Source organism: Ambystoma mexicanum, chromosome 9 (assembly GCF_040938575.1).
Source record: "Ambystoma mexicanum isolate Mex_15411 chromosome 9, UKY_AmexF1_1, whole genome shotgun sequence".
Taxonomy (NCBI): domain Eukaryota; kingdom Metazoa; phylum Chordata; class Amphibia; order Caudata; family Ambystomatidae; genus Ambystoma; species Ambystoma mexicanum.
The window spans coordinates 1060699319-1060719204 of NC_090931.1; the positions used below are offsets into that span (position 1 = coordinate 1060699319).

Sequence of the window (19886 nt, forward strand, 5' to 3'; positions counted from 1 at the left end):
TTGGCCCTCAGCGTGTTGCTTCTCTCTTCCAGGTGTCCTTCAACGTGAGCGTCGGCCTGGCGGCCTGCGAGGGGAAGAGTAGGCGGATTGCCATTAAGCCGGTGGGACTGAGCGACTCGCTGGAGGTCCAGCTGGAGCCCCACTGCAGCTGCCGCTGCCAGGGGGAAGCCGAGGCGAACAGCTCCAAGTGCAGCAGCGGCCGGGGTTCCTTCGGCTGCGGCGTGTGCGTGTGCAACCCCGGCTTCTTGGGCCCTCGGTGTGAGTGTGACGAAACCACGCTGATCACAAACTCCTGCAAAGAAGCCCACGGACACGACTCCTGCAGCGGGCGCGGGGGCTGCTTCTGCGGGCAGTGCGTCTGCTACCCCTCGGAGTATGGACGCATATACGGCCCATATTGTGAATGTGACGACTTTTCCTGTCTGAGACATAAAGGGCTCATGTGTGGAGGTAGGATATATAACGTATTTACTACATCAGTTATCAACGTTTGATGTTAATGTTTGAACATTTGTGAAAATATTAAAATATAGGTGACAAAACCGCAACCCAAACCAATTGTCACAGCGTGCAAAATTCTACGTTTAGATAGGGGCAGGGCAGGGGCGCAACCAAATCGTAACTTCTGGGTGGAGGAGGCGGGTTAACGCGTCACATGGGAAGGAGGACTACCTTCAGATACTTAGGGCCAGATTCATGGAATATTTGCCCTGCTCAAAGTGAATTTGCACTGCTGAAAAGTTACTTTGCACTGCCGACACTAGCCCTGATTCATGGAACCGTGCAAAGTGTATTTGTTCAATGCAAAGTCCGGGCAAAGCCATTTTGCACTGACTTTGCCCGGACTTTGCACTGCACAAATACACTTTGCACGGTTCCATGAGTCAGGGTTTGTGTCGGCAGTGCAAAGTCACTTTTCAGCAGTGCAAATTCACTTTGAACTGGTGCAAATGTTCCATGAATCTGGCCCTTTGTGTAGGTGGGACAAATTTACTTTTCTGGCTCCCTGTTCCTGTTTCCCTAGAGAAACGTACAGCAGTATGCTTTCATCACTTTAAAAAATACAGGGGGCCTCATTACAACTCTGGCGGTAGCTGCCACCGGAGTTGCATTTTTTCCGGAACCCGCGAATGGGCAAGAACCTGCCATGCCGAGCTCGGCAGACCCTGTAATTGCCCATTTTTCAGGTGCCGTAATCATGGTAATCAACCCCTAGGGCTGAATGGGGATGGGGAGGTCGGATGCACCGGCACATAGAGAGTTGTGCCGGTGCATTCGACGTGCTGTGCTCGCGGGTGCCGTTACACCTGCCAGGAAAAACCTGGCAGGTGAAACAGCACCCGCGAGCACAGCTCGTAGTATGGCGGTCCAGGAACTACAGTACCGGCATGCTTACCGGTACTGTAGTTCCCGGACCGCCATGCTTGTAATGAGGCCCAGGGAGTCCTTTTACTTAAATATGTACATGTCATGGAAGGGACCTGCCACGTTTGAATTTACGTGCAAGCAGGTCCCCTGCATGCAGTTTTGGTAATTTCTACTAGTCAGTTGAAGTGCAAAATAAAGGTGTAAATGCAGTCGTACTCGCTTGCAGGCCTTAGTTTGTTCACGCTGCTTGCCAGTTATGCATGGCGGGTGGTTTTTGCAATCGATTCGTTTGAAATCTGCCTGCTTATAGCTGGTGCAAAAAGCAGTCAGTTTCCATAAAAATATTTGTGCTAGCGTGCAAATATGCTGGCCTAAATGCCTGTTCCCTTGTATTAAGAGGGGATGAAGGCTGCGGAAAAGGCGATTCCCCCCTCTCAAAAGTGCACATATATGAGAATATGGCATGGCAAAAAAAATCATGCGTAACACTTTTACACATACATTGTGTACATGCTTTTTATGTTTTGTCATAATAAACACACCCTTTGCGCAAATAAAAATGGTCTGAAAAGGTCACCTTGTATATGCCATAGACTGGCCACTAGCTGTAATTCACGATGTTAAAGAACATTTGATATGCACATTAAAGCCAACCCTTTTTTGCATGTCAAGCTACTGAACATCATGGGTTTGAACTAATCTTTAAAAGGGAGTTTTCGCTTTTACACGCATGGGCCTGATTTACAAAGTGTTCCCCATTGAAAATTGCTTTTGGATATCAGGCCCTTTGTCTTGGAAGCAGGCAGCTCTAAGGGGGGAGGGCGGTCTTCCAGTGGGGAATGCCTCATTGCAGTGTCCATTGCCAATGTCTGTGGGAGCACATGCACTGTATTTTAGGGGAAGAGGCATTATGCTGCTCCCTCTCATGGCAATGAGGCCAGATGAGCTGCTTGTGTTGCCAATGTTCGCCCTCTCACTGGTGGCTCTCTAGGATGATGCCTAGTGTTGCCTAGTCCTAGGACGGCACTGCCACCTACTTTGTTTTCAGCAGGAGGCAAGGCTTTCACAGAATTACACTTACCAATGCATTGTTCTGGAATGGTATCTAACAGCCATTATCTGTGGGAAAGCTGTTAGTTTATAGTAACTTTATTGATCACAATTAGTATGTTATGTCAGGAAGTTTTTATGCTACGTAAAATCCCATAGTTGTGCCAGAGTCACTAGGCGTGATCGAAAAGTGGCGCATTGTGCTCCTCCCTCCCACCCCTGCCAGGGGTTTCCTGGCCGGAGTCAGTGAGTAACGGCAAAAGCGGAGAAATTGGAGGAGAAGAAAAGGGATAACAAATAATGGAGGAACAAGGGAAGACATAAACTAGTAGGAAAAATCGAGGGGGCAATGCTTGATATGCTGGGGTGCATTGTGCTGCAACAAGTCTGTCACGTGAAAGAATTCTGTAGAAAGTTAAGAGAAAGTTGCAAGGTGCTTTTAGATGGGGGAGAATTCAGGATAGTTTTAATATAACATATTATAAATCACAGCTTGTGAGCATGTGAGGATTCAAGATGTACTCAAACAACTCATTCAAAGTAATACACCTCAACAGGTTCAGTGTAGTAGGACCCCTACTCAGAATATGATAATGGAGGCAACCGTGAGACTCAGTGTATGACAGGAGGGGAGAGGTTAAATTTTTTAATCATTGTTCCTTGTCCTTATCTCAACTGTGCCTTTTCTGACTTTCATTGCCTATGCACCATTAGTCTAAGAAATGTGCCACTCCTGTGTCTTCCTGCCATGGTCTGCACTGAAGTATTGACTTAAGAGCAAACAGTGAAATAAAAGGCATACATGCAGAGCCAGACTTTGATCTGGCATCATTCAGTCTGAAATTTCAAGTGTTGAGCCACCTATCTTCTTCCCCTGACTCCACTCCTCACCACTACAGCCCCTTGGTCTTTGTGAAGAGGAACCTATCATGCACAATATTCTCAAAATGAGCAACATGAAACTATTCCGGGGTCTGCAACCTTCGCTTGTCCACATGTTTTGGACTACAACTCCCATGGCCCCTTACCATTAACTATGCTAGCTAAGGCTGAAGGTAGTTGTAGTCTGAAACACCTGAAAAACCAAAGGTTGCAGACCCTTGAACTATATGGTCGTGCTTCTCCAATACACTATGTTAAACAGGGAAAATGTATGATTTTTTACTGACCAGCGATCTGAAACCTGTGACTCATCAGATGTTTTCCACCACGACTCCCATGATCCCTCACCCTTGAGGGAGTAAGCCATGAATCAGTAATAGAAAGTGCATCAAGATCATTGTTCGTTATGAGCATGGCAATATCAGCAGCGTGTGCGACCACTGAGCGGGCATTAACCATCATGACCGGGCAGACATGAATAGAAGGCGCATGACATAAGGGTGTACAGGGTGTACAGTGGATATTGATAAGCTTTGCCAGGTTAGCTGTGTGGGACTGCCTGGGGCATCTGGCTATGTGAGCCTTGGAGAGGATGGGAATGGGGTGTGGTGAGTGGAGACCCATGGTGATATTTACCTTGTGAAGCACAGGCAGACTACCTGTCCATTGGCCCTTTCCAGGCCCTCACAGAGCCAAACAGGTGTTGCCCTTTTCTTCGACTACCCTTCTTTTCAGATGCCTGGGTGAGAGACGCGCCGTGAACTAACAGCTAAGAAGGCGAGGAAGGGGCAAGCCTAAGCGGTGGGGTTTAGGTCACGTGACCTCGATCCCTTACAGATGGCTCCGTTGGGGTATCTCACATGATTGTCTTGCTTTCTCCATCTTTTATGTGTGGCACTCTTCCTTCTTCAACGTAATCATAAAGTTATGGAAAGCCCTTGAAATAATTGACGAGCAGACATGCGTTGAATACGACCATCACACAATGCCAGTTGTAGCCGCTGCTACATAAAGTATCTGCTGCTGCAGGAGCACCTGGAAACACATGTATTTGCTTCCTGCTCTGACTCCTGAGCACTCGCTGCTTAATCTGTTCAGGGTGCTCGGTGTGTCTGTGTGGTTGGGGTCTGAGTAGGACTCAACTTTGTCTTTCCTCTTATATTATGTCATAAAATTAACTAGATCATTCATCAACTACTTTTACACATGCCAAATTTTCACAAGATGTTGTTTTAACATTGATTAAATAACATTTTATATTTTTGCATCCCATGGAGTGAGAAGGTTTGACCAGTGGACCCTTTAGGTGCAATTCCTGGATTATAACATTTTCACACTCAACATCTGGATTTTGCATTTTTCATTTTGAGAAGACTTTGGGGCCATTTCTAAGCACAGGTTGCTGCCAGCACTGCTCATTCGTTTTGAATTCTCCTCAAAAGGTGGGGCTGTTCAATCAATGAGATTAAAAGATTAGCGATTTGGCCGGCCAGTATGTCTAGCAGAGATCCAGGGAATCCAGGCCTTCCAGCTAGTTTAACAGAGACAAGGAACATAGATTCCAGGGCCTGTAGTCACACTAACAGAATAGATTAGCATCGCGACCAGGGCCTGTGACCACAGTAACAGAGGAGAGGAATGTAGAAACCAAGGCATGTAGCCAAACTAACAGAGGAGAGGAACATAGAGACTAGGACCTGTAGCTGCACTAACAGACAAGACAAACATAGAGACCAGTGCCTCTATTCACTCTAACAGAGTAGAGACCAGAGCCTGTTGTCAGACTAACTGAGAAAAGGAACATAGAGACTAGGGACTGTAGCCACACAAAAGAGTAGATGAATGTAGAGACAAATGCCACTAGTAACTCCTGCAGAGAAAGAGAACATAGAGACAAGGGCCTTAGTCACACTAACACAGAAGAACAACATAGGGACAAGGGTCTGTAGTCCTACTAACAGAGAAGAGGAATAAAGAGGTCAGGTCTTGTTGAAAGAACAGAAGTGCACTATTTCTAGGCATACGAATTCCTGGCTGGATAAAGAGTCGATATAAGCACGAAAAGAATTACTCAAAGTTCTCAAGACTCCTCTGAGCATATGACATGTTGTCGAAAAGTCCAGATGTGTATTTATGAAACACATATCCTACAGGAGGAAATCTCTAACCATTGCTGTGTGGGAGGACCTATTAAATGCAGCCTCTTCTATTAATACTAAACACTTCTGGGAGCTGGCTTCTTCAGGTCCTACATACCATGGGGTCACAGTGAGTCCTGTTTGTATCCCAAAGTTTGGCTGGAGGCTACAATTCTCCAAGTTGTTTGCAAATCCCAAGTTAGTAAACGAGGCTCATTGTGATTCCATACTCATGCACACTGAGTCTATTCATTATCTTCCCCTCCAGTTCTCTGAGTTGAAACTGTTTAAGACTATCATTATGCAAAAAGGCAACAACGCGCGTAGTCTGGATCCAGTCCCTTCTGATTTGTATATGCGCAATCCAGAAATCTGGTCCCAGTTTAATGTAATATGTTTATTTATTTTTGAATGTTAAGAAGCTTCCCCGAATCCATTTTTAAATAAGTGACAGAGACCAACCGTCAAGTAATTGACCAATATCACTTTTAGATTGCTCTCTGAAAATCTTTGATAAAGCTTTCTTGGCTTAACTTGCACATTCAGTAAGTGCTAAGAAATGTTTAGTGTCACTGTTGCTATTTTACACAGGCTGAGAGGATACCCATAGTCAAGGATTTTGACTATTTAGGAATGCAGATCTATTCACCCCTGTATAATGTAAAGCATGTTATAAAACAATCATGTCATACGAAGCAGATAAATGGGTTATTTTTTACTTCGTTGAAGGTTTGTCCAATAAACATGATGCTCAAGGTCTACGAGGTCAACGGTTGCATAGTTGCACTTTATGAGTCTGAAGTATTGGGCTTTAACATCAGCGCAGGGATTTTGCAAATTGTAATAAATTCTTTTGTTAAAAGATGATTGTCTTTGCCCATGTCTCCCACACATTTTGTCATCCATAGACAACTCTGTCTTGCCTTTGTGACTGAGCAATTTTGTGCAGCATCTATTGTTTTTTCTTCAAACTAATAGCCAACTCAAAAGTCCATCTCACACGGCTTATATTTAAAGATCTTTGGTGTAGTGACCATGTTCTGTAAATACAAATTGGACATGTTAAGCATGGCCTCCAAAAATTCAGTTTCTCATTAGGCTCTTTAGACTTTATTCTGAATTTTCTTCTTAGCATGCCATCCATTAAAAAATGTAGGTCTGACCTCTTGCGGTTGTATGGATGAGCAAGAGAAGAAGATGAGCTGATCTAACCAATGAATAAAATGCATGAAGCAATTCGTTTTCATTCAGGTATTTAGCCCTAATTGCTCTGGGCAACCCATGTTAATCATAATACGTTCATTACTAAATTAAGATCCATTTGCCTGGGCTTAAGTTCTGTCATGTTGTTATGGAACGGCAAAAAGATCATGTCAAAAAGACGAATCCTTGATTCATGTTCTCTTCTTTTGCCCCTGCCTCCACTATTCGTAACTCATTGTTAGCTTGTCCTGTGGTATCTGCTTAATGCTTTTGACCAATTTTAAATGTGGTCTCTAAAGCACTTTAGCCGAAAAGTGCTTATTACATTAATCAAAAGACTTCTATCTTTTTAGAATTATTTTTGATCATTTTATTTTTGTTGGAACTTTAACTGATTTATTATTTAAAAATGTACATTGTATTGCCAGGTACAGTTTGATTTCTCCATACTGACTGCATGCATTTTGAATTGTATAGCTTTTTATGGTGATAGTGTCTAAATAGAGTTAATTTGGCTGACTAACTGACGTGGGCCTGTAGCCAAACGAACATTGGAGAGGAACTTAGGGATCAGGGTCTTTAGTCACACTAAAATAGAATAAAAACACAGGCCTGTAATCACACAAACATGGGAAAGGACCATAGAGAATAGGGCCTTCAGTCACACTTACAGAGAAGAACAACATAGAGGCCCTGGTCCTGAAGCCACACAAACAGAGAAAAGAGGAACATGGAGACTAGGCCCTTTAGTCACAGTAACCGAGGAGATTGTCATAGAAATCAGAGCTTGCAGCCACACAGACAGAAGACAGAAACACTGACCTGGGCCTGAAGTCAACAAAGGAGCGGTGTGGTGAAATGACTACTGCCCTGCATGGGTAGAGGGATAAGTAGTGGCTAAACTGCCTACTCACTCCCTCACACTACTACCAAACCAGCAGCGATCCTAATCATAAACATGAAAGAGATACAGTCTGGCAGTTATACTCCTTCGCCTTTTGTGGTAGTGCAGGCCGAGAACAGGCTATACTCTTCAAGAGGGTTGTGTGCTGATAACAGTAGCAACCCAATAAAATCAAGTATAATCGTCCAAAATAAAAGAATATCCAATCAAAGTTCTATAAAAAATATAGGTTTTTAAACAAATTCTATAGTGCAAACAACTAATTGGAAAACACTAGGAGACTCGAGCCATGTGAAAGAAAAACATAAAATGCAGACTGTTGTAGAATGACACTCTGGGTAGAAGGTATGTTCGGGGTACTTAACTGGCACTATGTCACTGATCAAAGGTATGTCTTTAAGAACAAAGTAGAGAAGGAGGGCTTAAAAGTCACAATGCTTCTGAAAGGGAACCTGGGGGACCGGGCCTCTGCACAGCACCTTATGTACTTGTCTTTGGGACAGCCACACAGGCCCAATGTGATTCAGTGCTGTTCAGCAGCACCACAGCTTGTCGGTCGAAGATGCAGGGAACGGAAGACAATGTCAGGTTGGTGGTGCTGAAAGACTTGGAAGCCTCTGGTGCGCAGGAGCAGAGACTGGCCTCAGGCTCAGCTGTTTCAACACAGTGGGCCTCATTACAACCTTGGTGCTAAGTGCACCAACTTTACCACCATGGTGTAAACTCTGTTTACACCATGGTGGATGGCGGATTTACCGCCCCATTCCAAGGTGAGTGGGGCGGTAAATCCCCATTTCCCATTTTCCCTTCCCCATTCCCATTTTTGCCCCATAGGGCATAATGGGAGTGGGGAAGGCGCTAATTACGCCGCCGTAAATTACGGCGGCGTAATTAGCACCATGGCAGGTTAGCGCCATGGATTTTAACGCCTGCTAAAAGCAGGCGTTAAAATCAGAATCAGGCGTTAAGGGTTAACGGTGGCGTTAACCCTTAACGCCTGAGTTGTAATGAGGCCAAGTATTGGGGCAATGCAGCAGCGTCAGCTTGTTGCTTGAAGAAGTTGGTGCTGTGGCAGTGGTGTAAAGTTGGGGCACTAGAAGACTTGGTGGGTTTCAGATGGAGAAACATCAGAGCTTCGGCATCAGTGTTGACTGAAACTGTGAGATGCGGAGGAGGTTGGACATCAAGGTTAGAAAGAACATCGACAGTTCCTGTGCAGGAGCTTAGATGACGTCAAAGCTGCCCAAATCTGCATTTATGTACTTCATAGATGTTAGGAGAGACAGAGGACATGTATTTATTGATTGCGGACCTAGCTTCAGGAAGCAACACAGCACTTTAGAATCAAAGCGAGAAGAACACAGTGAACGAAGCAAAGAAAAAGGGTGCCAGAAACTAACAACAGGGTAGGGCGGGCAGTTGTCATAAAGGGATCTACGAGCAACGGGGTGGGGGGAAACCATGAGGAGCAGAAACACTGAGTCTCAGGTAGGGTAGGGAGAGGAGAGTGTGTGGACCTAGGTGGTAGGGAGGAGCCATTCCTTTAAGAGGGAGGTCTTGGTTCTGTGGTTGTTGGCAGTCCCAATTCAGGGGCTTTAGGACATGGTGAGTCCGTCTGTACCCCCAGTCCAGTGAGCTTGGCTTACAGAGGATACTTCACCTCCTGTGAACAGGGACCTGGTTTCAATGCAACCATAGAGCTCTTAGTCCAATGGTGGTCACCCCACACTATTCCCAGGCATCACAAGGAGAACAGAGATCTTCTCTGCCCTGGATACCTTCTGTCTTCACCTCCCTTGCAGAGGAATTTGGGATAGACTGTATGTTACTGCACACCTCACCACCATAGTGGTCTTAGAGCACTGAAATCTTGGCCATGTGGGTGAACTATCACCCCACGGAGGGTGTAAAGTAGACTGTGGTCTGTGGCATGAGACGTAAATGAGGAAAAGCTAAGCAGGAATTTGCAAGAGCTGGAAAAGTCAGAGGGCCTCATTACAACCCAGGCGGTAAGTTACCGCCTCGGTCGTACCTTTACCACCATGGCGTAAACTACGTTTACGCCATGGTGGTTGGCGGACTTACCGCCCCATTCCGAGGTTGGCGGGGCGGTAAGTCCCCATTACCCCATTTACCCTTCCCCATTCCCATTTTTGCCCCATAGGGCATAATGGGAGTGGGGAAGGCGTTAATTACGCCACCGTAAATTACGGTGGCGTAATTAGCAACAAGGTCCCTTAGCGCCATGGATTTTAACACCTGCTAAAAGCAGGTGTTGAATCCTCCATGGCGCTACGGGACCTCGGAATCAGGCGGTAAGGGTCGGCGCTGTTTACGCCGCCGTAAACCCCTTACCGCCTGGGTCCTAATGAGGCCCAGAGAGAGCGCAGAAGACAAAAGGTGACAAGGAGTGGGGGAGATAACATGAGGATTGAGTGGTAGCACTAGGTGGGATGCCTGTACCGTAGCATGAGTTTAGACCAAAACGGTCATGCAAAGGATCAGGTGCTGTCAGTAATGGGCAAATCAATGATGTTGTCAGTTAGGAGTGCAATGGGTTGTATCTTTAATTATAAGTAAGATTATGGATGTGTGATGGCTTTGAGATGTGGGGCCTCATCACGATTTTGGCAGCAACCCTTAAATCCGGCGGTATCGCTATTACCGCCGGATTTAAGGGTCCGCCAAATCAGGACTTCGGCGGATTTCGCCCCAGCTCTGAGCTGGGGGGAAATCTGCCGAAAATTCGCGCTATTACTGCCGGCGGGAACTCCACCGGCGGTAAGAGCGCAAATTTTCCCCATTGAGCCCAATGGGGAATGGGGCATTCCCGAATGGGCTCAATGGGGAATTACATTACCGCTGAACTCTTGGATGTTGTGAAGGATTAGAGACCAGATATATGAGGAGTCTCGAGGGACCTGGTGCTATTGAGCCAGCTGACAGGGGTGGCAGAGCCAAGAGTTGGCTGTGTGCTGAAAGAAAAGTTGGAGGACACAAAACAGCGAAATGACAAACGAAATCTGACTTATCAGAGTATGGCTCCTGGAAGCAACCCATGGCGGGGAGAGAATGAAAGTGCACAATTATGTAAACAAAAGGCCAGACCTTATCCTATGCTATAGGGGGACCATTGGACATATAATGAAGGTGTTTTAATGTGCTGTGTTATGGCTTGATACATGGGATAAGTAGATGGAATAGCCTGTGCTTCTAATGGCTATGGGAGCTTTCTTACTGGTAGGCCATGTTACAATATCCTTGTTGGTAAACCTTGCAGTGGCCATGACATAAACATCCATTGAGGCATAGTATAGACCTCTAGTGTGTCCCAGCTTTAGAGGGAGGAAGTTAGGCAAGCCTATTCTAGGAGGGACAGTGAAGCCTAGTCTAGTATGATACCCACTTCAAAGCCTCTCTGGGCCATTTGTCTATCACAGAAGCTTTTCAGGAAACATTTGGGCAAAGCTTGAAACCCTGTGACTGTCCTGATACCGGAAGTCTGTTCACAGTAGCAAAACCCGATCCAGACCCCGTGTTTACATGTTAAGGAACAGTTTCTTTAAGCGAGGACAATAAACAACTTACGTTAATGCAGAGCATTAAGTTTACATTCTCGTTCTGGGAGCTTTGGTCCTCCAGCTCCTGTGTCCCGCTCGAGGAATTGGAAAATTGCATGGAACGGCATGACGCCAGAGTCACATTAGAGAGACGTAATGCCAGGATCATTCCTCAAAGGTTGATTCCCTAAACCCGTGGCCGAGGTTATAGAGTGTCCCGGGATCCCAGACGGCCTGGTCCACAGCATTTCCAGAGGCTTTTTTTGCCTGATAATTTGACACTTTGAGGCTACAGCCTTGCTTGCTGCACACGGCAAATAATGCATCCCCAGACATACACGCCCATACAAACATTTCCCATTGATTTTCTTATAAGTATCATACCAGCATCTTACATGACATGTGTTATAATTTCTTATAAGTATTATATATGATATTTATTTATTTTATTCATGGTTACATTTATAAAGCACACTAAACCCGTAGGCATCAAGGCGCTGTTACAACCAGCTACACTTAAGTCTTGAGTGGACATGCCGAGTAGGGGGGAGGAGGGTCGGGGGAAAAGTGGGAGGATATACGATCAGGCAGGGGCAAGACCCTTAAGCGCAAAGTTAGTTGAAGAGCAATGTATTCAGTGTTCTCCTGAACACCCATATAACTGAGAGCTTACTAGGAAATCTGTAAGTTATTTTCCAACTGAGTTTTTAATAACACTTAAAAGTAATATCTTTCTTATACATTCTTATTAGAATAAGATCTTATGAAGATCTTACTAAACCTGTGCTTGTATACGATTAGTTTAAGAACATTTCTTATAAGAATAATACTTAGAAGACCCATTCTTATTCCATTTATATTCTTATAAGTAGTATATATGTCACCGTTGATATGGTATTTTCAGTTGTGGGTCAGAGGCGGCCCTGGAGCACCACCATGTAAGACAAACATACTGTTATACTTTAGTGCGAGACAGGTAGCATTGAGGAGCCAGTAACGGTCTGCGGGTTTCAATAAGCCGTACACTTTTTGAGATGTTACCTAGTCAGGCAGGACATTGCTAATTTGCTAGTTTTGGCTTATGGTGTGTATACTTAGCTCTTTGGGGGCACGACATTTCAATAGTTTCAGTACCTACTGAGGCATTTAAGAATTTTTGGACCGTATATGGCCATATCTGACAATGATATCCGTGCCTAAGTTTATGGGTAGCAAAGACTGGCATACATTAGGAGTACACACCACATGGTGGGAGCACCTTGCTATAACCCAGAAATGATGGAAATGATGGTTCTTCCAGGCCACACTACTTGGACATATGAAGGCAAATGGTGAGTACCTCAGTGGTGACCGTCAAATGACTATAGCTATACAAAAGAAAAGACTGTTGGCTTTGCCAAGGCTTGTTTATTGTTGCAGTGTTTTGTACTATTTTTTCAAAATCAAATGGTTCACAGTTGTGGTTGGGTGGTCCACCTAGAGACCCATTCTTTACCTCCAACAGAAGTCCAGATGATTTTTTCTTGTCCTTGTGGAAATCCAGAGATGAATCAAAAAATGGTGGGGTGCCTCCCTCTCCCCTTTTAAAGGCATTGGTCAAAAACAAGCCTGCTGTAGGGGTCCAATCCCTGTTGTTGTAAGAAGTTCCCTTCACCTTATGACATCACACTCATAGTACCTTGGGCACAGGGAATGAGAGCCTAAGAGAAACCAAGATGATGAGACCTTTCTCTAGGCCGACCCTCCCTCTCTGGCTACTCTGGAACTGCCCCCTTCCCATGTCAGCTGGGCTTAATTGGACTCCAGTAGTCAGCACCCTGATGTGAGATGTCAGTGCTGCCTGTGAAGCTCTGATTCCTAGGAGACCACCTGGGGACGTTGCTATGCTTTGGGGAGAGGGCTGACACCAGCGGTTTCCGGTCACTCTGTCCTTCTCAGCAGAGAGGAACCTATTCAAGGATGGCAAGAATGAACAATTTGAGAATATGGACATACAATACAAAAGGAAATATACTTCCTCCCATAAGTGATATTGCGGCTTAGAGGGCAACACCACTCATCAGTTCTTTTCCACGCTGAGTTAAAACAGTATAAAAGAAGACCACGTCGGTACAATGTATTGACAGCATTCACATTCAAAAGGAGATGATGCTCCACTTTGTCCAGATTACAGAGATCACAACAGTGGTTGCTACAACAGACATACAACACCACAAAAACAAGAACTGCAGATGAATGTGCATTGACCCCCATAGCAGTTCCTCTTCCTCTGCAGGGACTGTGGGAAAGGGCCATCTCTTCCAAGCCTGCTCCCGATTCTCAGAATTGGCAAATGGAGGGTTCATTCCAGTATTATGAGTGGAAAGGAAGATGGTCCTCCATTGATCTTACTTAAGCCAAGAAGGGCTGATACGGTCACTCAACTTTAAAGGTACAGCAGCGTCAAGGGCATATGTCCATTCACAGATGTTCATTTGCAACCTTTAGCCTCAAATTTGGCATCATTTATAAAAGATACAAAACACGTAATCCAGCAGTTCGATTCCATTGCCTGGAATGCTAACTATAGATTTGTAACATTAGATGTAACATCTCTATACACCAGCATTCGACTTCAGAAAGCTATTGAGACAACTAAATTCCTTCTGAAATCATGATCCATCTCCTACTATGAATCAAATCAGATGATTATATCTATGCTTGAATTCACTCTGGGGGGGGGGTTGAGGTGGGGGGCGGTGGCAACAAAAAATGTCCCATTCTAATAATAGGGACTTTCATGAAAATAGCATTTCCCAGGGGGTGCCCGGACCCCGGAGCACCTGCATACTTGGCGCCCCTCATAGCAACACTATAGACCTGCCATTGCAGGCACTGATGCCAGAACATTTGCCCATTTAGTGCTGGTCGTCTATCTGGTTAAACTTCCTGAAAACTGCTCTTTGGTGCATTGTTTATTTTAGGCAAATACACTAACTTTTCAGTGACCTTAGAAATGCTACAGGAGAGAAAGAGGAAACAGCACAAATTACTGGACTTTCTGTGGGGCACAGATTTCATTCCACTGCAATGCCTATCTCCGTTCATAAGCAGTATTTCAAGGGCGCTTCATTCTGCAGAATAGAGACTTGGATAGAACTCTATGGGGCTGTTTGATGGCACCCGATTTCTCCAGCATGTTTTCAGCAGCCAGAACTCCCCAGTAAACCATCAGTTTTGCACAGCGTAGCTTAAATTGTGCACAATTACTACACAGCTAGTCATTAACTGAAAGATTAAGAAAGGCGGCCATAAGAGCGAACCATAAATATTGAAAATATACATTTCCTTATACTGAACTAAATAAAAATTAAAGGTTCTGAGATAGGATGTGGCTTGGAATTTTGCTGGTAGTATTTTGTTGAAGGATTTTCCCTTTAAACAATGTAGTAGTACATACGATGTTATGTTCTTGCATTGTTGTACAATGCACGTTTACCAAATGTGTTTTTTTGCATTATTAGTAATAGTAGTTTGTCATTTATATAGCACCTTTATCCCATTAGCATAGCCTCATTGCACTTAGAAAATTATACTGGGCATGAGTGTTACTGTGTTTTTCAATGGGATTTTCCCATTGAAAAACGCTTTTGTAATTCAGGCCCATTGTGTGAGACATATATATCGACATAGTAGACCTATGTACAGCTGGAACCCCTGAGATATTAAGCGGTCTTGTATCCCTGGTAGAGTTCTGTGGAGGCAGTTCCTCAGCATCATTACTGGGACTGAAATGGAGCATCCTCCATTGCATGGTCTCCTGGAGGTGCCCGTCTCCCAAATCGGAGCATTGACGGATTCTAGGGCATGACTGGGCTCATGCGGACACTTGAGAACAATATGCAGTCACTGTTTGATGTAGTAAGTTAATTATATGTTATAAAATACTAAAAGAAAGGCATGCACGCAGTCTTCCCTTAGCCTTTAGCTCACCCAGCAGACCATGTCAAAGGGAGAAGGCACGAAGTTGTGGAATGGACCTGCATCTGGTGGAAAGAATACAGAAGCTGAATTCCAAGCCATCTATCCTAATACAATATTGCACTAAGGGGCAACTTTCTGAGAACATCAAAACGAGCCTCCGAGTGAAGCATGGCTGCCTGCTAGCCCCCAACCTCTTCAATCTATCCATAATAGGTCTTCTATCAACCCAGCTAAACGACGCCATCTGTCCCAGCCTCCCAGATAGGGTGGCTTTCATACCATTCCTGGTACATGTCGGTTACTGTGATGATCGCCAGGACTTGAAGTCGAAAATCACGTACAGCCGATCAGTAACACAAGGTTATGAAAGGCTAGTCATGGAAGTACTGGAAAGGGTGAGGAATTCAGCTACTTTGGCATGCTACTCGCTCTGAACCAGCAATGGAATACACATATAAGCCACAGGGTAGCAGCTAAAGCAAGTGCTATAATGAATGGAAGTGTGAGCTTCAAGACAAGATTCATCTTTCAGCGCTTTGCTCACCCAGAACAGATCTGTCCCTCAAAGGTTGGGTATCGATTCCTCTGCAGTAGCATGTCTGGTCTGGGGTGGCCAATCAGATTCCAGGGTTAGCACGTGCCACCCCAGGCCACTCCCTGGACATGGCTGTGGGAAACACTCATAAATAAGGAGCAGAGATGCATGTGGCAAGAGATAGTTACATTCATAAATGTTCTTCAAATGCCACCATGGAGGATGGTTGTGACTTCACTCTACTGAAATCCCTTCTCAGGCATGGAGCCTAAGGTGTGCAATCAAAGGTTCACGTTTAAATGACAACATTCTGAGCAACATTTTCTGGGCAGAAATCATCCATCCAGAAGGCCCATATCCAAACAAGGATGCGATAATGAGTGAAGCTTTAGGTTTGGCCACACCCGTTGAAAGTTTCTTGCAACCAAAAACCCCGCCTGTGCACTAGTCTTAAATCTTTCAAATGCAAGGAAATTAAGCTCTGACCAAGTCACTTGAAAACTTAGAAAGCATGACAGGAGAGGCTATTTTCCCAAGGAGAGGGCTGACACCAGCGGTTTCCGGTCACTCTGTCCTTCTCGGCAGAGTGGAAACTATTCAAGGATGGCAAGAATGAACAATTGGAGAATATGGACATACAAGAAAAAAGGAAATGTAGTTATATAGTCAACAGACACCTGATACCCGCTAGCAGTGCATTTCAGTTCAGAACATTCCAATGATAAATCAGATCAAATTAAAATAGGAGGTCAGGAAAGAATAGAAATGCCACCAACAGGAGGAAACAGAGAACTGTTCCTACGACAAAGAGAATCTGAATGGGTTAGCATTATGGACATGTGCTTCACAGTCTCAATCAAGATAATGAGTTATAAACTTATCTGTGAGTCATCGTCATAAGGGATGAAATTAGTTTTTGGTACTTATATGACACTCTAATTGTATTTTATTTTATTTGTCCTAATTTTTAGACTCTCTTAACATTGGACTAAAATGTTTTTCCTTTGATTTTCTCTCCGCCGTTCATTGCCAAAACTAAGAATTATCTGTAATTCATTTAAGATGCATGTAATTTAACAGCAACAATGTGCATACATTTCATATATAACAAGAAGTTGTTATTAACCATCAAGATAGGCTAATAAAAATAAAATGAATATCCACATGTTGCCCAAAAGGGGAGGATAAAATGAGTGTGACACTAAACATACTGTTTAATGTTTGTGGTACAAAATGTGAATTTAGAACAATTTAATTATAAAGACCAAAGGAGTATGACCAGTATATAGCCACTAAAAAGTCAGTTGATAATCAAGTTAGTACCTAAAAAATCATTAATAAAAATTAATAAGCCCTTAACTTTGGGCCAAACGATCACGAAGGCTAAATAATAGTGGCATAATACTAATTTCATTCATTTGTAAAATGTTCAGCCGCGGTCGCGGTACAGCCCATAATTGACCGATGGGCACTTCATAACATCAGCGTGACGACGTCATCGCGTCCACAATGTGACCACATAATGTCAAGCGCGGGCTTAAACTTCAGCAGCCATCTTGGAATGCCAAAACCACGCAGATTTGGCATTCCAGGACAACGTTAGAGGATGAACTAGCATATCCATCTTCATCTACAGGTAATTTGCTTATGGAATAAAGTAAACTTTTCCGTTCTCACATCCCTAAGCGAACAATATAAGCCCTGAATTTGGAAAGCAAGTAAAATGTAGACTCATAAGAATAATTTTGTACTTATACAAGGCAACCATATTCATGGAAAATGTCTATCTGACACAAGCCCGCACACATTTAAAGTAACCCTATCCGTGAGTAGATCTAACCTTACCAATGTTCAATTCAAACAGTCTATCTAAAGTAATTAAATTCAATTAGACTCAGCAAAATCATTACATTTGTTTTTGTTTTAGAGTTCTAGAAGAATAGAAAAATATTCAGTGGCATTACTATATTGAGAAGATGCGACCATTATTTTCTCTGCTGAGGAGCCCCATAAAAAGTGTTGTGAAACCGTATAGAGAGTAATAGAATTTAATCAATCCTCTGACAAGACATAGAGAGAAATAGCATGCAACACATTTCTGAAGAAGAAGAATTGAATGGCTTAAGTAAATGTTCACAAAGGAGTCCTATTCTGTGAAAATATTCCGACAACAGCAATGACCAAAAGTGATGTAAACTAATATTCCAACAAGTTGTATACAGAGGATCTGTTTAAGCCAGCTATGTGAGAAAAATAGCATAGAATTAAATGACCAACTTGTATTCAAAGAAGCAGCTTTATTGTAATTCTTCAAAATCCTGATACTGAGCGCAGATGAGCCACCCCACTTTGACTTCATTTCATTTTGTTATTGGGCAGACACAATAATAGGGGATGATACCTTGTGACAACAGGTACAAAATCTTTGCAAGATTATTTCTCCCTAAGGTTGATAAATATCTGCCTCTATTATAATTACCCATGTGCATTAATGCCCGGAAAATCTATATCTGCATGCTCAAGATCACCAGGCAAGTGCGGGTGGAGGGAGCGGGGAAGGTGTTCTTACAAACTGCTTAATGTAATACCCTAAAATACCTGTGCCCTAGTGCTACCATCATATCTCTTCACACCGTGCACGATTATTGAGGACACAGATGATATCATACAGACAATAGAGGACTCAGATGTCGATAGCCGAGAGGATCCACACACACACACCAAAAAAACAAACAGAGGCACTCCTCTGACGTCTGTTTTAAAATAATTAGTTTTACTTCATTCCATAAAAGAAAAACATTTTTAAAGATTACTCCCTGCTTGCAAAGTCTTCGAAGTATTGCAGAAATCCAAGAAAGTTTGCATGTGCAAAAATCACACATCCATATACCATTCACAGAACTGAGTTCCTCGCTTTTCCTACATTATACAAATACTGATCCAATATCCTCGTGGAATATATTTTCATCTAATAAAACCTTTCATGGCGGGAATAAAGTCATGTATGGGGCGGCAACCAGCCAGCCAAGGACAGTCGCGTTCCTCCGGATTTTCTGTTGTTGACTGTGTGGCTCACAGAAGGGACAACGTGCAAGAATCGCTTGTTCTCCAGGGCCTGAGTACCAACTAGGCTCTGGTTTATAGACTGCCTATTTGTATAGCTTGTCTCCTGATCACCCTCTCCAACCGCCTCCCTCCTTTCCCTATCCCAGCACCTGTTTCTTTGGCTTTAGTAGCACAAAGTTCACCCCTTCACCTGCTTCCTTTTTGTTTTTGGTTAGCAAAGGCCGGCGGGCCAAATGCAAAACAAGCTGGACTGTTCCTTTGACTCTTGACCTTACATTTCTCAGCATTCGTTTGCCCGACTTTCTTGGTGTGAGTTTATTTGCAAAGCCAAAGTGATACGGGAACCGCAGTTGGGTCTTTGTTTGGAGTAGTTAGAAATAAATCAGTTCCTCGATTTCCTTGTAGGGAACGACCATGAACGTTGAAACTAAATCTGTGCCACCGGCCCCATACAACCTTCCGGGGAACTTGTGTTTGTTCGGGGAGGGCAAGCTCTCTTCGGAAATCACAGGTGCACACTGGGGAATTACATTTCCCATGGGGGTCTTTTCATGTCCTGGCAGTGTCCCTTCATTGTGGATAGCGCGTGCATCTGCCTCGGCCCTGTCAGCGTGTCACTGGAATTGCCTGCATGGGAATGTTCATGTCATTGCTAAGCACATCCGGATCAAGTGCGCTGTCAGGTCATGGCTGTTTCCTTCATTGGAATTGCTGCGTGTTAGGCAACAGGAAGTCATCATTTGCCCTTTGCTGGAGATCACCAGCGCTAGTTTGCTGCTATGACTGAGGATTTCTGTTTGTATGTTTGTTTGCGTATTGATGACCTGTGTGATCGGTTGCATTGCTGTCACCTTTTGTTTAGTTCGGTAGGTTTTTGCCCTTTATGTCTTTCCTAAATGCTCTTTAATCGGTGAATGCACAGCACTAGTACTCCACTAATTTCCTTTTGGAAGTCACAAACATGCAACATGTTTTGAGGTCAAAGGACATCATTTTCTCAACAATGCTTTTTTATAACATATGCCTTTTTTTAAGCGACTGGAATTGGCGGGGTCGTGGCATGCTCTACAAACAATTCCTCAAGAAAATAAAGTATAAAAAGGGATATTCGGTACCTCCTAAACGGCCCACAGGTACCACCTGCTCAAGGAGCCCAGGCCTTAGGCTTACACAATCCGGCTGCTGTTGAGAACAGTCTTCAACCTTCAGATCTCATG

The 19886-nt window shown here is 44.0% G+C and overlaps 1 protein-coding gene across 4 annotated transcripts in view; it reads left to right on the plus strand.

Moving 5' to 3' along the window:
- ITGB6 (integrin subunit beta 6) overlaps positions 1 to 19886 on the plus strand; it is a 382803-nt gene that overhangs the window by 237890 nt on the left and 125027 nt on the right. For all 4 annotated transcript variants that reach the window (XR_011274731.1, XM_069616349.1, XM_069616348.1 and 1 more), the window contains one exon: positions 33 to 450. Coding sequence is in view for 3 of the 4 variants with exons in the window: in XM_069616349.1 (XP_069472450.1) it covers positions 33 to 450 (418 nt within the window). In the remaining variant the exon portion in view is untranslated. The remainder of the gene's footprint in view (positions 1 to 32; positions 451 to 19886) is intronic.